The 15,996-nt window shown below is 36.5% G+C and overlaps 1 protein-coding gene across 2 annotated transcripts; it reads right to left on the minus strand.

Moving 5' to 3' along the window:
* Window positions 1–6,082: 6,082 nt before the first annotated feature.
* LOC136268306 (uncharacterized) lies at window positions 6,083–14,919 on the minus strand. Of its 2 annotated transcripts, none has more exons than XM_066063606.1 (4): window positions 14,752–14,919; window positions 8,861–9,481; window positions 8,711–8,808; window positions 6,083–7,645 (listed from the first exon to the last, which is right to left on the minus strand). In XM_066063606.1, the coding sequence occupies exons 1-4, from the start codon at window positions 14,783–14,785 to the stop codon at window positions 6,116–6,118; spliced, it is 2,283 nt and encodes a 760-aa protein (XP_065919678.1). In that variant the 5' UTR covers window positions 14,786–14,919; the 3' UTR covers window positions 6,083–6,115. The 2 variants fall into 2 exon arrangements, with proteins under 2 accessions (XP_065919678.1, XP_065919677.1); XM_066063605.1 differs by lacking the exon at window positions 14,752–14,919 and adding an exon at window positions 14,541–14,648 and having other exon boundaries at window positions 6,084–7,645.
* Window positions 14,920–15,996: the final 1,077 nt, after the last annotated feature.

Consider the following 15,996-nt stretch of genomic DNA (forward strand, 5'->3'; position numbering starts at 1 on the left):
AAAAGTCACAACCTGCTGGCAATGACAATAACTACCCATCACCAACCATATCTCCTTATCTATAAGCTTGCCACACTGCTCCTCTGAAGAATACTGTGACTGCTCTATTAGAGTATTTAGATCTGACTGCTCTATTAGAGTATATCGATCTTTTAAACAGGTATTCAGGGGCCCCTTTCAGGCTGGGGCCCGGGACAAAATGCCCCAGTTGCCCCCCCCTGTGGGCGGCCCTGTGTATTATTATACCAATCCCTACTTCCTTTTAAAATTTAAAATTTTTAAAATAGCTAGTTTGTTTACTTTTTTTTGTCTAACTAGCTGAGCTAGCTACATTATACTCCACATAGTATAAATATCAGTTGAAGCAGCTACCGTATAGCCTAAATATTTCGAGGGGGAAATTTTCGCTGATTTCGCGGTTTTCGGGGTTATCAGCGAAAATTTTATCCTTGAAATATTTAGATCTCCATATAGCGTAATACATTTTGGAAGTGTTTGCAAATTTTATTTTTAGCAACATTGCTCAACCTCGAAATATTTAGGCTATACGGTATCTTTTACCCTTACGCAATAAGCGCCTCTAAAATAATTATCGTTTTGTCTTTTAAAGCTATTACAGCAACTGTTAAAGGCTTCAGCTACATTTTTTAATGGCCTAAATATTGATGATTTTACAGTAAAGCATCGCTGGATAGTCCACCATTAAGAGTGGAACCCTCGCTTTTAGAAGTCTGGATCAGTCCCACGGTGGATCCGCCCCTCAAGGGGACACATGGTTATTAGCTAGCTACTTCACAAATAGCTAAACTGGTAATTAAGGCTATATAAACGACTACCCAGCGTTAATAAATGCTAGAGACAACTCCTTGGGTACTAATTACACACACATACTCACATTTTGTTAAAATCACGTGTTTGAGTTGTGGCGCGCACCGCAACTATTAAGCGCCGCAATTATTAATTATCCTTCGAGAAGAACAAAGAAGCGAATGAATGATGAAAGCAAACAGCGGACAGAACGTAATTGGAACAATAGATTCATGAATCTGCTGTCATTATCTTAGCTGTCTGAAATTTCTGTAGCCGTACACCTAGCGCAACCGGGTCTTACAGCAGGCAGACGAAATCCAGGTGAATTTCAAAAATTTTAAAACTCACTGTACATTGAAACAATCAACATTTCGCTTCGTTTAACCACAAGGAACAGCATCATTACAGCAGTACTAATGTATTCCAGGTGGTTTTTTCGGGTAAAATGTATTGCAAGGCCGTTTTTTAAGGTGCGAAAATCCACGAATCCATATGATTTCTCACCAACTCCTACTATACAGTACTATCGTACTGTATGATAACAATGTCAACGTACACAATGTCCTATAGTTAAGTATTTATTACTCATTGCTTACAGGGGCTTTTCAGGGAGACTGCATGTACATCAGCTACTATATGTAATGTTTACAAACAGTAATATTCACAAAAGTGTCATATAACCCTAATAAAATGATGGCAACAAGCAGGTGGGCATTATATAATAAAAGACAACTACAGTACAGTAACTAACTGAAGTAATTGCATATTAGGGTTTCAAGAGATTTGGACAAACATTTCTCTCCCATGCACTTATAAATAGTCTTTTTAGTATTTATAAGATTATACCATATTTGGAATAGCTACATAATTTGATAAACTTTAATTAAGACATCACTAAATTGACCTAATTGATAAAATATTTACATAGAATGATTATTTACATATAGCTAGCTATATTAGTATTATTATTAATGCCTTACAGGACAGTATACATAAATCAAGGACTACAATTACAATAATTGTAGCAATAAATATGTAATTACAGTCCTGAAGGTCTACCAGTGTCTTGCACTAGTAGCCATAATTAATTACTTTCTAATTACATTTATCTAACTAACCATACAACTACTTACTATAGTAGGGTAGCTTAGCAATATTTTTGTTACAGAGTGGATAAAAGCATCATTTTTGGTATGCAAGTTCTTTATGGTGTACTTATCAATATTAGAAGGGGTGCCCACCAAACCTAATTACGTATGGGCTGAAAATGAAATAGCCATCAAGTAGCCCCAGTATAGTACATTCACAGTATATCATACACTTGGATATGGAGTGAAATACACTTACGTAGTTTTCCTATTTTACATTTTGTATTCAATATGTACGGACTTGTCAAATAAATTAGCAAATGACACTGTAATTTTGCATGTGTGCAATTTGAGTAGCCGTCTTAGACCAGTTGGTGGTAGTCAATACCAATGTTTAAGATGCATGTTCACAACCGCTGCTGTGGTTTAATGCATCATCAGGCATTTGGACTATGTAATACACAATTTTTGTCTTAAGCTAGAGTGTATAGCTCATGCACACAGTGTAGTTTGGAGATGACTGTTAACGTTAGAGCCATAGAGAAGACTACTCATTGCAAATTGCAAACGTGTAAAAGATAATTTACATTACAATTCGTTTGACAAGTTTGTACAAATTGAATGCCCAATTAAAATAGGAAAACTAACTCAACATTCAAGTGTATGCCATACCATTAATGTACTATGCTGGGGCTACTTGATGGCTAATTTTTTTTCAACCCACACATAATTTGGTTTCATACATGATTCCGAGCACCTTTTAAAGTTTCGACCAATGTAAAAGATTTATAATTAATATTGTCTTTATGATAAGTTAGTTTAAAGATACAAGGGTAGATTGCTCAATTCATTTGCTGAACAACCTACCCTTGCATCTTTAAACTTATTCTCGCCAGCCAGCCTGTATTTCTTCTCTTGTCATTTGGTCAGGAACCAAATCTTTTCTTCCGACCAAATGACGAAAGAAAAATACAGACTGGCTGGTGAGACTACTTTGAACTAACTCATCATAAAGACAATGTTAAACCTTTCACATTGATGAAAACTTTAAAAGGTGCTGGGAAAGATGCACGAAATTGTCTAGGATCTAGACAGCTTTCTTGGATGGCTACTATAACTACACTTGCCACCAAATATACATTCTTGCTTTTTCCTTGAAAACAAGTTAGGTTGTGGAAAAGAGTCTGTAACATATATAGGCTTTTTCAAAATTGCTGTAATATTTTAGAGAATGTGTTCAGCACCAGCACCTAAACAATCTAATAATTTATATCAATGTTTGAGCCACAATTGGTTATATGTAGCTAATTAGATGCACCATACTACAATATGACTTTTCAAGCATTTGTTTTGCATTGGTCTCAAATCTTTCCTGTCTGCATGCTGTATTATTACCATGTGTAACATATTAAGTGCCACATGCAGAGCCACCACCACTTTAGAATAGATCATTGTGATACAATGTTCACTAGTAAACTAGTTTGCATAGGGGATCATAAGCTCTGAAGTAACCACATGGATGATTCAATCTGTTTACTACTTTACATTTTAAGTACCTCCACTATAACCAGGTACATAGATTTGTTTGCTGAGATATACTGTGTGTTTTTGCTTGCATCTTTTTGAATCTTGGGTTGCCTTGTATAGACTGTCTATTCAAGTGATACTCTATCGTGACATCTAAAATTGCATGGTAGTAAAATTGCATTCTGTATAGTCATAACAACTCCTGGAGGTTGTAATCGATTACTACGCTATCCATGATATGCAGTAGCTGAATGTATTTTTAAAATGCTTACAAACTAGATTCCCCAGCATAATAGGTTTCTAGATTATCAATGCAATTAGCTATGTCACATATAAATGTTAGTTGGATGTACACCAAAGATGTAAACTGTTACGATTATGCTGCCCAGTCCTGCTATGAGATTGGCAAGTTAAAGGGCAAACGACTAGGTTGAAAATTACACTTACTGTACACTGAATAAACAACTTAAGAGAAGCCAAAGAAAGTATTGCTTTCCTTATCCCTATACTCTTAACATGCAGTGTGGGGGATGGGTAACTTTGGAAACGAAATTACACAGTGAAGTTTGAATAATACAGCAGATTTGGATGCCATTCTAGGGTCTGGGGTCATCTTCCCCAGGATATATATTATAGATTATAAAAGGTCTGTTATGACATTTTAGTCTGTTCTTATTGTGTTTTTACAGATAAATTATTAGCTACAGCTTATTAAAAGAGATATTTACAATATAATCTGTTAGTGATTGACTGCTCTATTAGATATTTAGATTTTTGCTACAAGCAGTGACCAATAATAATGGGGTATGGCACCCCTTCTAAAAATGATTCAATTGCTTCAACAAACCTTCAGAAAAAAATTGGTGCTTTTATCCACTTCGTAACGATTTCCTCAAAATTTGATGCTAAGCTACTCTACTACTAGGGGTATATAAAGGATACAAGTTGTAGAATAAAATGGCTTGTAGGAGCAGGAATCTTCATACATTTGGAGCAAGGGCAGAGTAAGTGAAATTATTACTATCAAAATTGTTAATAAAATGATTCTAAAAGTAATCCTTGAATTTAAATTTAATGTTCTTAAGTAGTAGTAAAGTTAGCAACCAAAGCCAAGGTCAAAGCAGGCTGTGCATGGCTATTTTGATTAGACTTTCACTTGACAAAGTAAAACGTCTTACATTTCAGTGAACCGTGCGTCATTTTTTTATTGAGCATGAGTACTGTTATGTTCTGCTATACATATAAGGGGCTTTGGAGTATTATACAGATGTTTAATTGTCATGTGTTCATGAATGGCACTTATGTATTTATAGTAACAGTGTAGGAAATTGTGTTACATTGCTTTTTGTTGTTCAAGAAGCAGGAGAGAGTTCAGAGGCATAGCTAGGATCTTTCAAGGGGGGGATTATTGATGCAGGGATCTGGCAGCACCCAGCCACTGAACAACTTTGAATCTTTAAAATTTATGGTTTTAAATTCAACAGATGGCCATATTCTATGGATGAAGTATATAGCAAAACTCCTACATAATCCAATCCCTTTAGTGAAGCTATGCATGACATATACTGGCAACAATGTAATGAGTCCTATATATATTTGCAAACAATCTAAACATTATTTTGATTGCTAGCTGCAATTAAGATTATCAAGGATGCATCATATACACCCAATTGCAAGCGATGTAAATACAAAGGTCTATCGATCCTCAAGGCCAAAATTTTAGACTGGAAGTAACAAGCCCATGCACACTTAGTTTTGCATGCGGGTCTACAAATCTGGTACCTTTGTAAGTATTTTCACAATGGAAACAAAAAAAAAAAACCCTGAAAATAAAAGCTCTAGCTACATAAAGTACATCATATTCTAAAATTCAACTTTGTGTGTTTATATGAATGCTCCGTTAGAACATACTGCACTACTTTATTAGAGTATCTCAATTTTTTCAAAAATCTTCTAAGAAGCCTGTTGAATGTATAATATTCATGTCATGTTACTAGATAAATTATTGTAATGATACTTTATGTTTTTACTCAGTAATAATCACTACTTTTGAGCTGACAAGCTAGATAGCATATTTGTGAAACTTGAAATTTCAAGCTGTGAAACTTCTTGGAAGCCTTGGTCAGAAACTCCTTAAGTGACTGGAGTTACATGTCTACCAAAAGAGTGGCAAACTTACTTCCTTAGAAGTATATATATGCATACATCCACAACTATATAGCTTCTAGTATAGTGCCAGCATGCAGTGAAATTCATGCAAAAAATTGAAATGCACATGTGTAATGAAGTGATTGGTCTTATGACCACATGACCTAATACCATATAACTGAACAATAAACAAATTAGTTAGGTCACTTATTCTTTTTGTATAAATATGGTGATTTTACTACTGTACAGTGAGTTGCTAGAAATTTAGTATGAGTTATGGCATCATAACTGTGAGCAATACTATTATGCATACATAGAAATCTTCTAAAAATGAAAATGGTTAAATGGGCAAGCATTGCCTCCGAAGTATTTTAAACTGCTGCTAGTGTGTCAGAAAAAATTGTAGTTGCTATGCTTAGGAAATTGTTTCTTGCATGGTAGTGTACAATGATATGCTTATTTGTTTCCCAATATTTCCCTTTTGTTTTATATATATGCATGCTATGTTCTATGTTTGTAGCTTAGTGAGTTTTAGAATTTTATTATACATCTGTTTTGCAGCTACTATCTACAACACTATTACTTGTATCTACAAAGGGCATTGGGTATAGCATTTTATGACTAATCAATGTTTCATTTTCAATTGATTCTCTGCTGCTTTGTGGTACTTCTGGAGATTGAAAGTCACATCGTCCAGGTACAGGACATGATTTGTCAGCTTTATACCTATCAGGTTGACAAGTTACAAAATTCTGTACATGTTGGAATTGCTGTGAAGAATTTTTATTACGTTTATCATAAATTTCATCAATTGTTTCATAATGATGAACTTCATTTAGTTTTGAGGAATTGGAAGTCGTAGAGTGGCCAAGAGATGATACATAGCTTACATTATCCCTCCATTTAATGCCGTCATTGTACAAATTTCTACTTCTCATAGCAATACTTGTTGGATAATATCCGTTTTTGTTTGGTGGTAATGTACCACTGTTGTCATATTGACTGTTATGTGTTCTTACTAATGGTTGGCCTGTTCTCGTAGTTCTTGAAAGACTTGATTTGTCATGAAGTAAAGTGCCATTGCTTTGTGATGTTTGAACTTCAGAAGGCAAAGATGGTTTTGATTCTGTTTTACTACCTGGTAAAATAGCAGTATACTCTAGCCTTGCACCTCGTTCTTGATTGCTAAAAACCTCTGGGTTTGCATTATTTGAAATCAGAAATTGATTTTCTACATAAGGCAAAGTGTTATTCCATTTTGGTTCAGATGTGACTATAGTTTGGTCCGAGTGGTCACAATAGACTGGTGAGCTTGTCGGAGCCACTAAGGAAGATAAATAGCTAGAACTACATTCACTTGTTGGTGTAATTTGTTCGGTGTCATCTACTGTTAAAGGACTACCACAAATAAATGAATGTTGACATTGTTCAGTTGAGCTTGTTGGCAAAAAATTGTTGTCATCTGGTGAACCAGAGTGAAAATGGTTAGTGTGTGAAACTGAGCTTGCAGCATTTGGAAATTGGTTGCTAACTGGTAACGATGAAGAACTTTCTGGGGTTTCACTAGCACTAACAAATGTTTGAGACTGGATGTTATAATTGCTAGGGTGTTTAACAGTGACCAAGGAAAGCTGTGGATTTACAGTGGTTGATGAAAGGTTGGTAAGTTGTCGGTGTTTACAGTGGCAAAAAAAGAATGTTACCAGCATTAGTACCAACACCGTCATTAAGAAACCTAGGATAGTAGCAACAGTTATTATTGCTATTGTTTCAGTGTTGGAGTATTTTTCAGTTGAAACATTTACATCACCTACAGTAGTTCTTTCTTCACCACAAAATTCATTGTTGATGCAGGACAATAGATAGGTGATTCCTTCTAATACAACTTGGTACTCTGTTTTTGAATAGATTTGGGTCTGTAAATTCATTGCCATTTCACCTCTTAAATTGATGACAACAGCAGCTAAACTATCATCCAAACATTCAATACTGTTTACTTCAATGCAGTAGCCATCAAGGCAATTACACAACGAGACAAAAATCTCAAGGAAGATTTCTCTAACCACCTTAATCTGAGTACAAAAAGCACAAAAATACATTACACAGTAGATGTGCTGCATATGCATACTGTGGAACCTGTTAAAAAATTGCATAATCTAAACACTTATAGTAATGGTTCGAAAGTACTCCTTAGCGATCTGTATGCAAACTGATCTGGATATTGATGCTTTGATTATTAGGACACCTTTGGTTGGTCCCAAGGTTCCCACAATACACAGGCTTCACTGTATGTGTTATCAAGAGTCCAAAACATTGGGGATTTTAGTATTTGAGTACTCTCTACTGTCAGTGATGGAGTGTGCTCAAAAGTTCTGGCCATACCTGTATCTCATCTACTTTATACAGGTCTTATACATATAATCAGTTTACAATTTATCACATGTAAAGTACCTATACAAATGTTTCCTGACGAGCAAAGTATGTACATTGAATTGCATAAATCAAACTTCACCACTATCACTTCTTCATGACAAATGCATCATGTGAGCTGATAAAAACGAACCATGTAATCTAAACAAGTATATACTCAAGCAATAATTAATTTTCCTATCTGAATACTAAAATCCTTATGGTATTTGTTTTAAGCTTTCATGCAGTCATAGACCAACTATTTTAAAATCTTTTAATGTGCATATATAGTGACCGACCTAATTTTTAATAATGCAACCTGCTACAGGAATATTACACAGTTTTATATAAAGAGTATAACCACCACCCTGAAAGACTTCCAATAGTTAGGAGCTCCTGGGGAGTAACTACTACTTTGAAGGAGAAATTATTAATCTTTGTGAGTACATGATACTGTACGTACCCCTTCAGAGTGCTTATTACTTTTTTGAGTAATGACTACTCCCCTGGGGTGTTAAATCCTTAAATCCTCCCAGCAATGGGAACTCCTGACTCTTTTAGAGTGGTGCATGGCTCCAGGAATTTTGGTGACAGGTTTCCACATTTCTACACCTAAATCTTGGGGAGTCTGGGGGAATTTTCCTCCAGGAAATTTTTGAAAATTATGTGTTGATTATTCTTTATTAATATAGCTAGCTGTTATTTCAACCTGAAGCAAATTTTCTTACTTGTAAAGTGCAATTTCCAGTAGGAGGCAACTGTTGTATCCTAACTGCAATATTGTAATGTTCACTTGAATCACAACCATCATTACTATCAATGTTACCTATTACAGATGCAGATCACACAATAGTACATTAATTGTGTGTGCATTTTACCTGGAGACTTTGAATCTACAGACAAATAGATTGATTCATTGTCTTGTTGATGTTTAGAATTTTTCACAACACAACTATAATACCCTTCATCTTCTACAGTAACGTTAGTAATTGTCAGACTTATACTATTTCTAGTCTGTGTGATATGATACTTTAATCCTTCAGGTAAATCAACTCCAAACATCTGCCATGAGAACATGAAAGCAGCAGTCTCCCCAGTGTCATTCACGAAACATTCCAAATGGGCACTGTCTCCTACTGATACATTGTAGTTGCTTATATAAGAAATAACTGGAGGTAGAGCAATTGTCAAATTAGATGTAGCTGAAGCCAAGCACCCATCACCTAAGCTAGTTGAAAGACTTTTACAGCAGTATAGGCCATTGTCACTTGCAATTGTACTATAAAATCTTAACTGATGGCCATCACTTCTTATTCTTCCTCCTTGTGAAATGTTTATAGGGAGTAATCCTCTGTCATTTAGAAGCTTGAACCATTGTATGTTGTTAGGAAAGGTTGAAAATCCATTAGCAGTAGCATTGAGACAATTTATTGTAGCACTATTACCCAATAATATGCACCGGTATGATGGATAAACTTCTAAATTCCATGCTTTGATGTCTATATACATAGAATTCTTTATTTTATTATTGTTAAAACACATACTTGTATATAAACTATGTACTTTGTACAGATATGATGATGTGTATAAATGATGGAAAAGGAGGACATGTGCCATTTTAGATTGTCCACTTTCTAAAATTAGAATGACTTGTTTTTAACTATATGAATAATGTTGTTACTAAGTAAACAACAGAATTTAAAAGTCTCAAATAGATTTTTAGCAAATATTACAATAATTCAATTATGTCCCAAAATTCTGTTTAATAACCATTATGTAGTCACCTAAATTTTCAATTGGCACTTGTCCCAATTTGCCACTGGTTGCTTCAATTATTATAGAGCAATTATATATGTAATATTGATTCATGAAAAACTTTGCCAGCTATACAGATGTCAGCCAAGATAACAAATATTAGGAATCATTATGAAAATCACTGAAGCAAGGATCCGTCACCGTGATGTTACATGCTGAAAAGTGTATGCAGTTATAAAGCACAGTTTAGGTCTGATGCCGGCATGGCAGAAAGACTGTTGAGAATTATGAAAATAGTAAACATTTCTTACTTGTTTCACAGTTCAATCCAAACCCTACCACCTTTATCAGTGAAGAACAAGAGTGTGCATAATGCCAACTGATGTACTTCATACCAACACTAGTTCATAGAGTTGGACTAGGTTAACTAATTTCTCCTTACCATAAATTTCTAAAACTTTTTTCAAACTTTTTTTAGTAGCTAATCACTTAACACCAATACACTTCCTGTGTTAATTTCAATGCACTACTAAATGAAACTAAGGCCAATTGAGTTGGATAGTATGCATTTTTAAGCATGAAAATTACTACATCCATACAGTTAAAGTGCAATATCTACACCCAATCAAATAGGCTATGCTATAATGGCTGTGTAACATTATTTACATACGTACGAAAAATAATATACTAGCCAATGGTATCTTCCCTAGTGCAGGAAAATTTTATTTCCAAATTATGTACAATTAATGCATTTGGAACCATGCAAGCATTAAACATCAGCCCTATTCATGTTCTAAAGCTACATAGCATGCATGGTGATGTCACTTTTACAGTACATGTATGTAGCTAAGTACAGTTAATGGTGAAATGTGACTGTGCAGGTTAACCTACTATCAAGGTACTTAATACAGGACAAACACTTACCAAATGAACATGCATCCCATGGTTTTCCCACGGCCCATGCATGCCTGCCCTATGTCTATCAAAAGTTCCCAAGAGTCCCATATAATGTGAAGTAATACCAGGATACTGTGAACTTTAAAAAAATAGAAGTTGAAAAAGTCACTATGGCTATGTCTATAAGAGTAGGGAATATATAAGCCTCCAGTAGGATATAGTTCATGGCATAGGCTAAATATAGACTTGTGTCTAATATTTTCGTTCGGTGAAGGCAAGTGTCTATACGGGGGAAACCTCTGGCATACCTTATTTTTAGCGCATCGTTTTATTAATTGCTTGTAACGCGCAAGAAATCATCGTATTATTATTACCATTCACAAACGAGTTGAATGTTGTGTGCACTCGCGTAGTAGCGCACAAACAGTAATTTGGGATGCGTGTCAGTTACTGGAAAGCTTGAGACGGAAGTTTAAAAAAACATCACTTAGTGACGGGGGGACAAATGCCTCCCCTTGCCCCCTCCCCCTTGGCTACGCCACTGGTGCCCATATCTAGATTGCTTCCAAAAATTATCCAAGCGCAGCTTGAAGGTTGCAACTGCATGTTGGTGCTGAAATGATAAAGTCGGGTAAGGTCTCTATATAGCCTATATTTTTTCCTATGCACAGCCTTCGCTGAGCGAAGTTTCCACAGTATAGCTAAATGGTAAAAAAATAATAGCCTAACTGGTAAAGTTGATAATAAATAATGATATAATAGTAGCTATAAACTTTTCCTTCCGGCTATATGAGCTATCAGTAAGCATTCCAGCCCTATTTTTAAATTTTGGAAAAATGGACTTTTCATATGCTCAATAGATAGAGTATTGATTGCCGATCTCAGAAATCTATAGTTCGTTGTGTTGGAACTAGCTACTTTGGCATGCACAGTGCTTGAAAACTGAAAAAAACTGGTACATTTTTCTCCGGGGCTCTCCTTACACAATTGAACTACGAAGCCATCTAGCAACTTGGACTGTCTTGAAACTGCAGTTGCATCTAGCTGCAAGTTTGTACATGTAATGTGAGTAATTTTCAGGTCTTATCGGATCTGAATTCTCAGTGATCTTTGTATGCTTCGAGGTGAGCAACCTACTGCACACTTCTCAATACAATGGTGTATACCCATGCAGGCTATGTCAAGTAAGTAAAAACATCAAATTAACAACTTATAAAGGTAAACAACTAAAGTGGAAGTGTCACTATGATGCAACAATACCTATAAGGTACACTGTAAAAATTTAGTAGTGAATTGCTCTGCCACAATACTCACTACTTTTTGTAGTGAACGTCACTACTTTTTGCAGTGAACGACACTACTTGGTGGTCAATGTAGTGACGTTCACTACAAAATTAGTAGTGAACGTCACTACACAAAATAGTGAGTATTGTAGCAGACATTAGTAGTGATCATGACGTTCACTACATTTAGTAGTGACGTTCACTAGTTTGTTTTTACTGTGTAGGGTCCGAAACGCGAAAAATCGATATCCGCCAATCAACTACCTAACTATTGTCATGTGTTAGGCTAAGTGCAACTTGAATAACACCAGTGTGGCAGCCAAGTTTGTCACTTTCTTCTGGTATAAAACGATATAAAAGTCTTGAAATCACGCGATTTTTCGTTGCAACTGTTCGTAGGGTTCTTCGTATGCCACGATATTCACTCTCAACATTGTTGAAGTAGTCTATCATCAACTCAAAGTATATCAGTGGTTTGATTTTATTGGTCAGTTTCTGGTGGCAACACGATTTGTGCAGCTTTTTGGAGACGAACAAAACATTTCTTCCTCTGCAGCACAGGACAAGTCGGTAGTAGAGCAGTAACTGCGCCTTCTTTTTTTCCCCGGGCTAGATGGACTGCCCTTGCCACTACCCCCAGCACTAGGTATTAAAGTGCTGGACAGCTGGAAATACCGGCAGGCCACCAGACTCCAAGCGACCCTCGGAGCAGGCCAGATCAATTTTGATGTTAATGGACCGCGATTCGAAGAGCGATGACCCCTCAAGCACATCACTGAAGATCTTAAAAGCGAAAAGCAAAGCCTACATCGCAGCCAGAATAAGCATTTGCTGTAATTATTGCCACGTTTATCGGCCAACATAGAAACAAGCTTCTTAAAAAGTGTTGTAGCAGTGGGCCCTGCAAACACCAACGGTGAAAAGCAAGCTCTCTCAACCTCTCTAACACGCTCATCACTATGCCCGTCGTTTATCACGTTCATAAAGCTGATAACTTCTGGACAATTGGGAACGAAAATCGGAGCGCGCAAAAGGGTTAAACACCCGGGATTATATTGTGTCTTCTAGCCATTTCCGACGCTTCTGCAGCCACAATACCCATCAATGACGGACTGGAACGATGGAAATATTATCACCATTGCCAGTGCAAAAAAAAAAAGAACGATGGAAAAGATGTCCCTGGACAGTTGGTGCCAGTAGTTGTCAATTATTATTTCATCGATAACCTCCACTCGCCATTCGAAGCTCTAGACCACTGGAGGAAGCTAAACTGACTTCACCTCTCATGCTCCACTGTAGCTTCAAATCTTTACTTGATCACTATATAGCACCATTAGGCCAATGAAATTTGATTAGCAGTTTCGCGTCATCGCTCGCATGCTTTTGATACACCCGCATGGAATTTCATTATTGGTATTTCAGATTGAAATACTCTAATAGAGCAGTCACTTTTACTCTAATGGAGCAATGAGCTATACTCTAATGGAAAAATCACTTGTTATACGGATTAGTAACGTATTTTAGCTATTTAATGCAGGAGTAATCAATATAGACTCACTTTTTTTGGCAGAAATCTTCATGTTTGGGATGTGTGTTGTGCTTTTTGGAAATAATGAATAATGAATAATAATCACCCGCCCGCATCAAATTTTCAAAAATCTGAGCGAGAAACTGATAATCAAGTTTCATTGGCCTTATGTTGCAAAATATAAAAAATAAACTGAAAAAGGCACAAAATCTTTCATTTTCGAATCGAGCTAGGTGGGGCTCCTGGCTCGGCGAATCGCTGGAATGCTACATCATATGAAATCACAGAAACAAACATTGCTACTACTGCCAAACATTTTGGTCCATCTTTTATCATCATTCTCTAAACAAAATTAGGTGATCAGTGTGGCATCAGAAGTGCTGGAAGGGACTTCCGCGTCATTTGGAGAATCCTGTGAAATGAAGAATGAAAATTTTGACGCTCGTCACCCAGATGGTGAGAAGTCTCAGATCCTTTCCAGACTAATAATAATAATAATAGTAATAATGCTTTACAGAATAATAATTCTGAGGGTCTACCAGTGACCTACACTGATAGTCTAACATACATTAAAAATAACTATACACTAATATTTACATACTTAGTTACGCATAGATAGACTATATATGCACCCAACCTTATCAGAATACTGTGAAGAATAGTTGGCTTTACTTGTCTTGGCTGGTAGGGCAGCTTGAATTTGAAAAATCGTGTTTAGTTTTGTGATTTTTGAAAGAAAGCAGGGAATCAAACAAATCATTTGCTTAACTTATTGCTATGTGTACTTTTTAACTACAACAACTCTAGATAAGATCTGGTTAAGTAGCAAGTTTCATCTGGTCATCTGTGTGGAGCACGAAATTTTAAAAATAAATTTACGTCTCGTGAGATATAAAATCAGTTCAATATTTTTGTGAAGACAACAATCGTGCTTCCGGTTTCATGTTGGATCTAGCAATGGTATATGCTACGATGAAATCCCACAATGGTAGGGGAATCGATTTGTAAAAGTTGATTTTTCGGTTTGAGGACCCTTGATATAACTAGCTAGCTACAGCTATACATATATCATGCAGTGATAAATGCGTGACTTACAAAGCAGGCTGTTTTTGATTAACAAAACCACCAGAATGCTTCTTAACCTGGGTAGATTCATGCCAGCTATTCAAAAATTATCTTCATTATCATTATCACAAGAGATATATATTATATAATTCTGCAACGCCATGCATTCACGCATTCCATTTTTGCATGCATAGCTATACCATATACATATTATTATTTTTATTATTATTATTTTACAAACCTCGAAAACTATGATGATCATAACACACGTACATACTGAAAACTACAACATACTACTACTTATTACCTAACTATATACTTATTACTACCTATACGTACTTAACTTAACCAATTTCAAAGTCAGGAAATTCGTCCTCAGCAGTAAGCGAATACTGGCGGAGTATCATTTTTGCATTGTACCTCCACAAAGTCACAGACAGTTGCTGGAGAAGTTGGCACCTAGCAAACTTTCGAGGTAAACCGTTTCTAACAGTTGTTCTGTCAGCTTTGGATCCTAAAATTGATAGGGCATATGGTGACCAAACACCAAAGGTCTCACATACAAGAGGGATAAAATCTCCTCCATTATCATTTACAATGTCCTGGTATTGGTTGTCCTTAGCTATCTCACCAACAGCAGCGGCCACCCCAGCCTGAGAAGAAGCAGAAGATATGACAGCAGACTGAGTGGTACTCCTGACGGAGAGATCAAAATAGGCGGGACAACCAAGATGAAAGTCAGGGTGGTATATGTCGCCAGGACGAGATCTGTCAGATGGAATGCCTTGCTCCCTAAGAACACCAGGGTGATCTTGGAGCAAGGCATGGTGTACAACAGACACTAAAGCATTATGACGCTGGATCCTCAAGGGACCATGAGAGCACCCCAGCAGATGATCACCAAACTGGTCAATGACAGATAGACAAGTACAGAGTGGTAAAGAAGGGAACAAAGGAATGCCAAGCCACAAACGTAAAGCTATAGTAAAATCGTGAGGAGGAATAGCTAGACCCAAAGCAGGCTGTGGAAGTGCTTTAAGCCAACCACTGCTGGTGCCAGAAGAATGTGATAAAGCACGCAGACGTGCTTGATCACGAATGGTGGAACTGCTTACAAGCTGTTTAAAAAGTGAATCATCTAAAATGGCTTGAAGGTCAGTTTGAGAGGAGTTTTGCAACACAGAAACAGACATACCTTCGAAGAAAGCGAGGGAACAATCCTCCCCGGGAAATGGCATAAAAACATCAAAAGTTTCCACTAAACGCGACACTAAAATACGGGAAGAATTACAGGACCCCACAAATGCAGGAGCAGCAGAACGCTCAGATTCCACATAGCAATGGTTGATGGGAAAAAAGTCAAGGGCGTAGGCAGGGGGGTTCGAATAGTTCGGACGAACCCTCCTTTCAGAGGCAGAATTTTTTAAAATTAAAAATCACACCAAATCTTACAGCCCTGGAGCTCTCCGGTAGCTACTTTCCAACT

Source organism: Dysidea avara, chromosome 10, assembly GCF_963678975.1.
Source record: "Dysidea avara chromosome 10, odDysAvar1.4, whole genome shotgun sequence".
NCBI classification, from domain to species: domain Eukaryota; kingdom Metazoa; phylum Porifera; class Demospongiae; order Dictyoceratida; family Dysideidae; genus Dysidea; species Dysidea avara.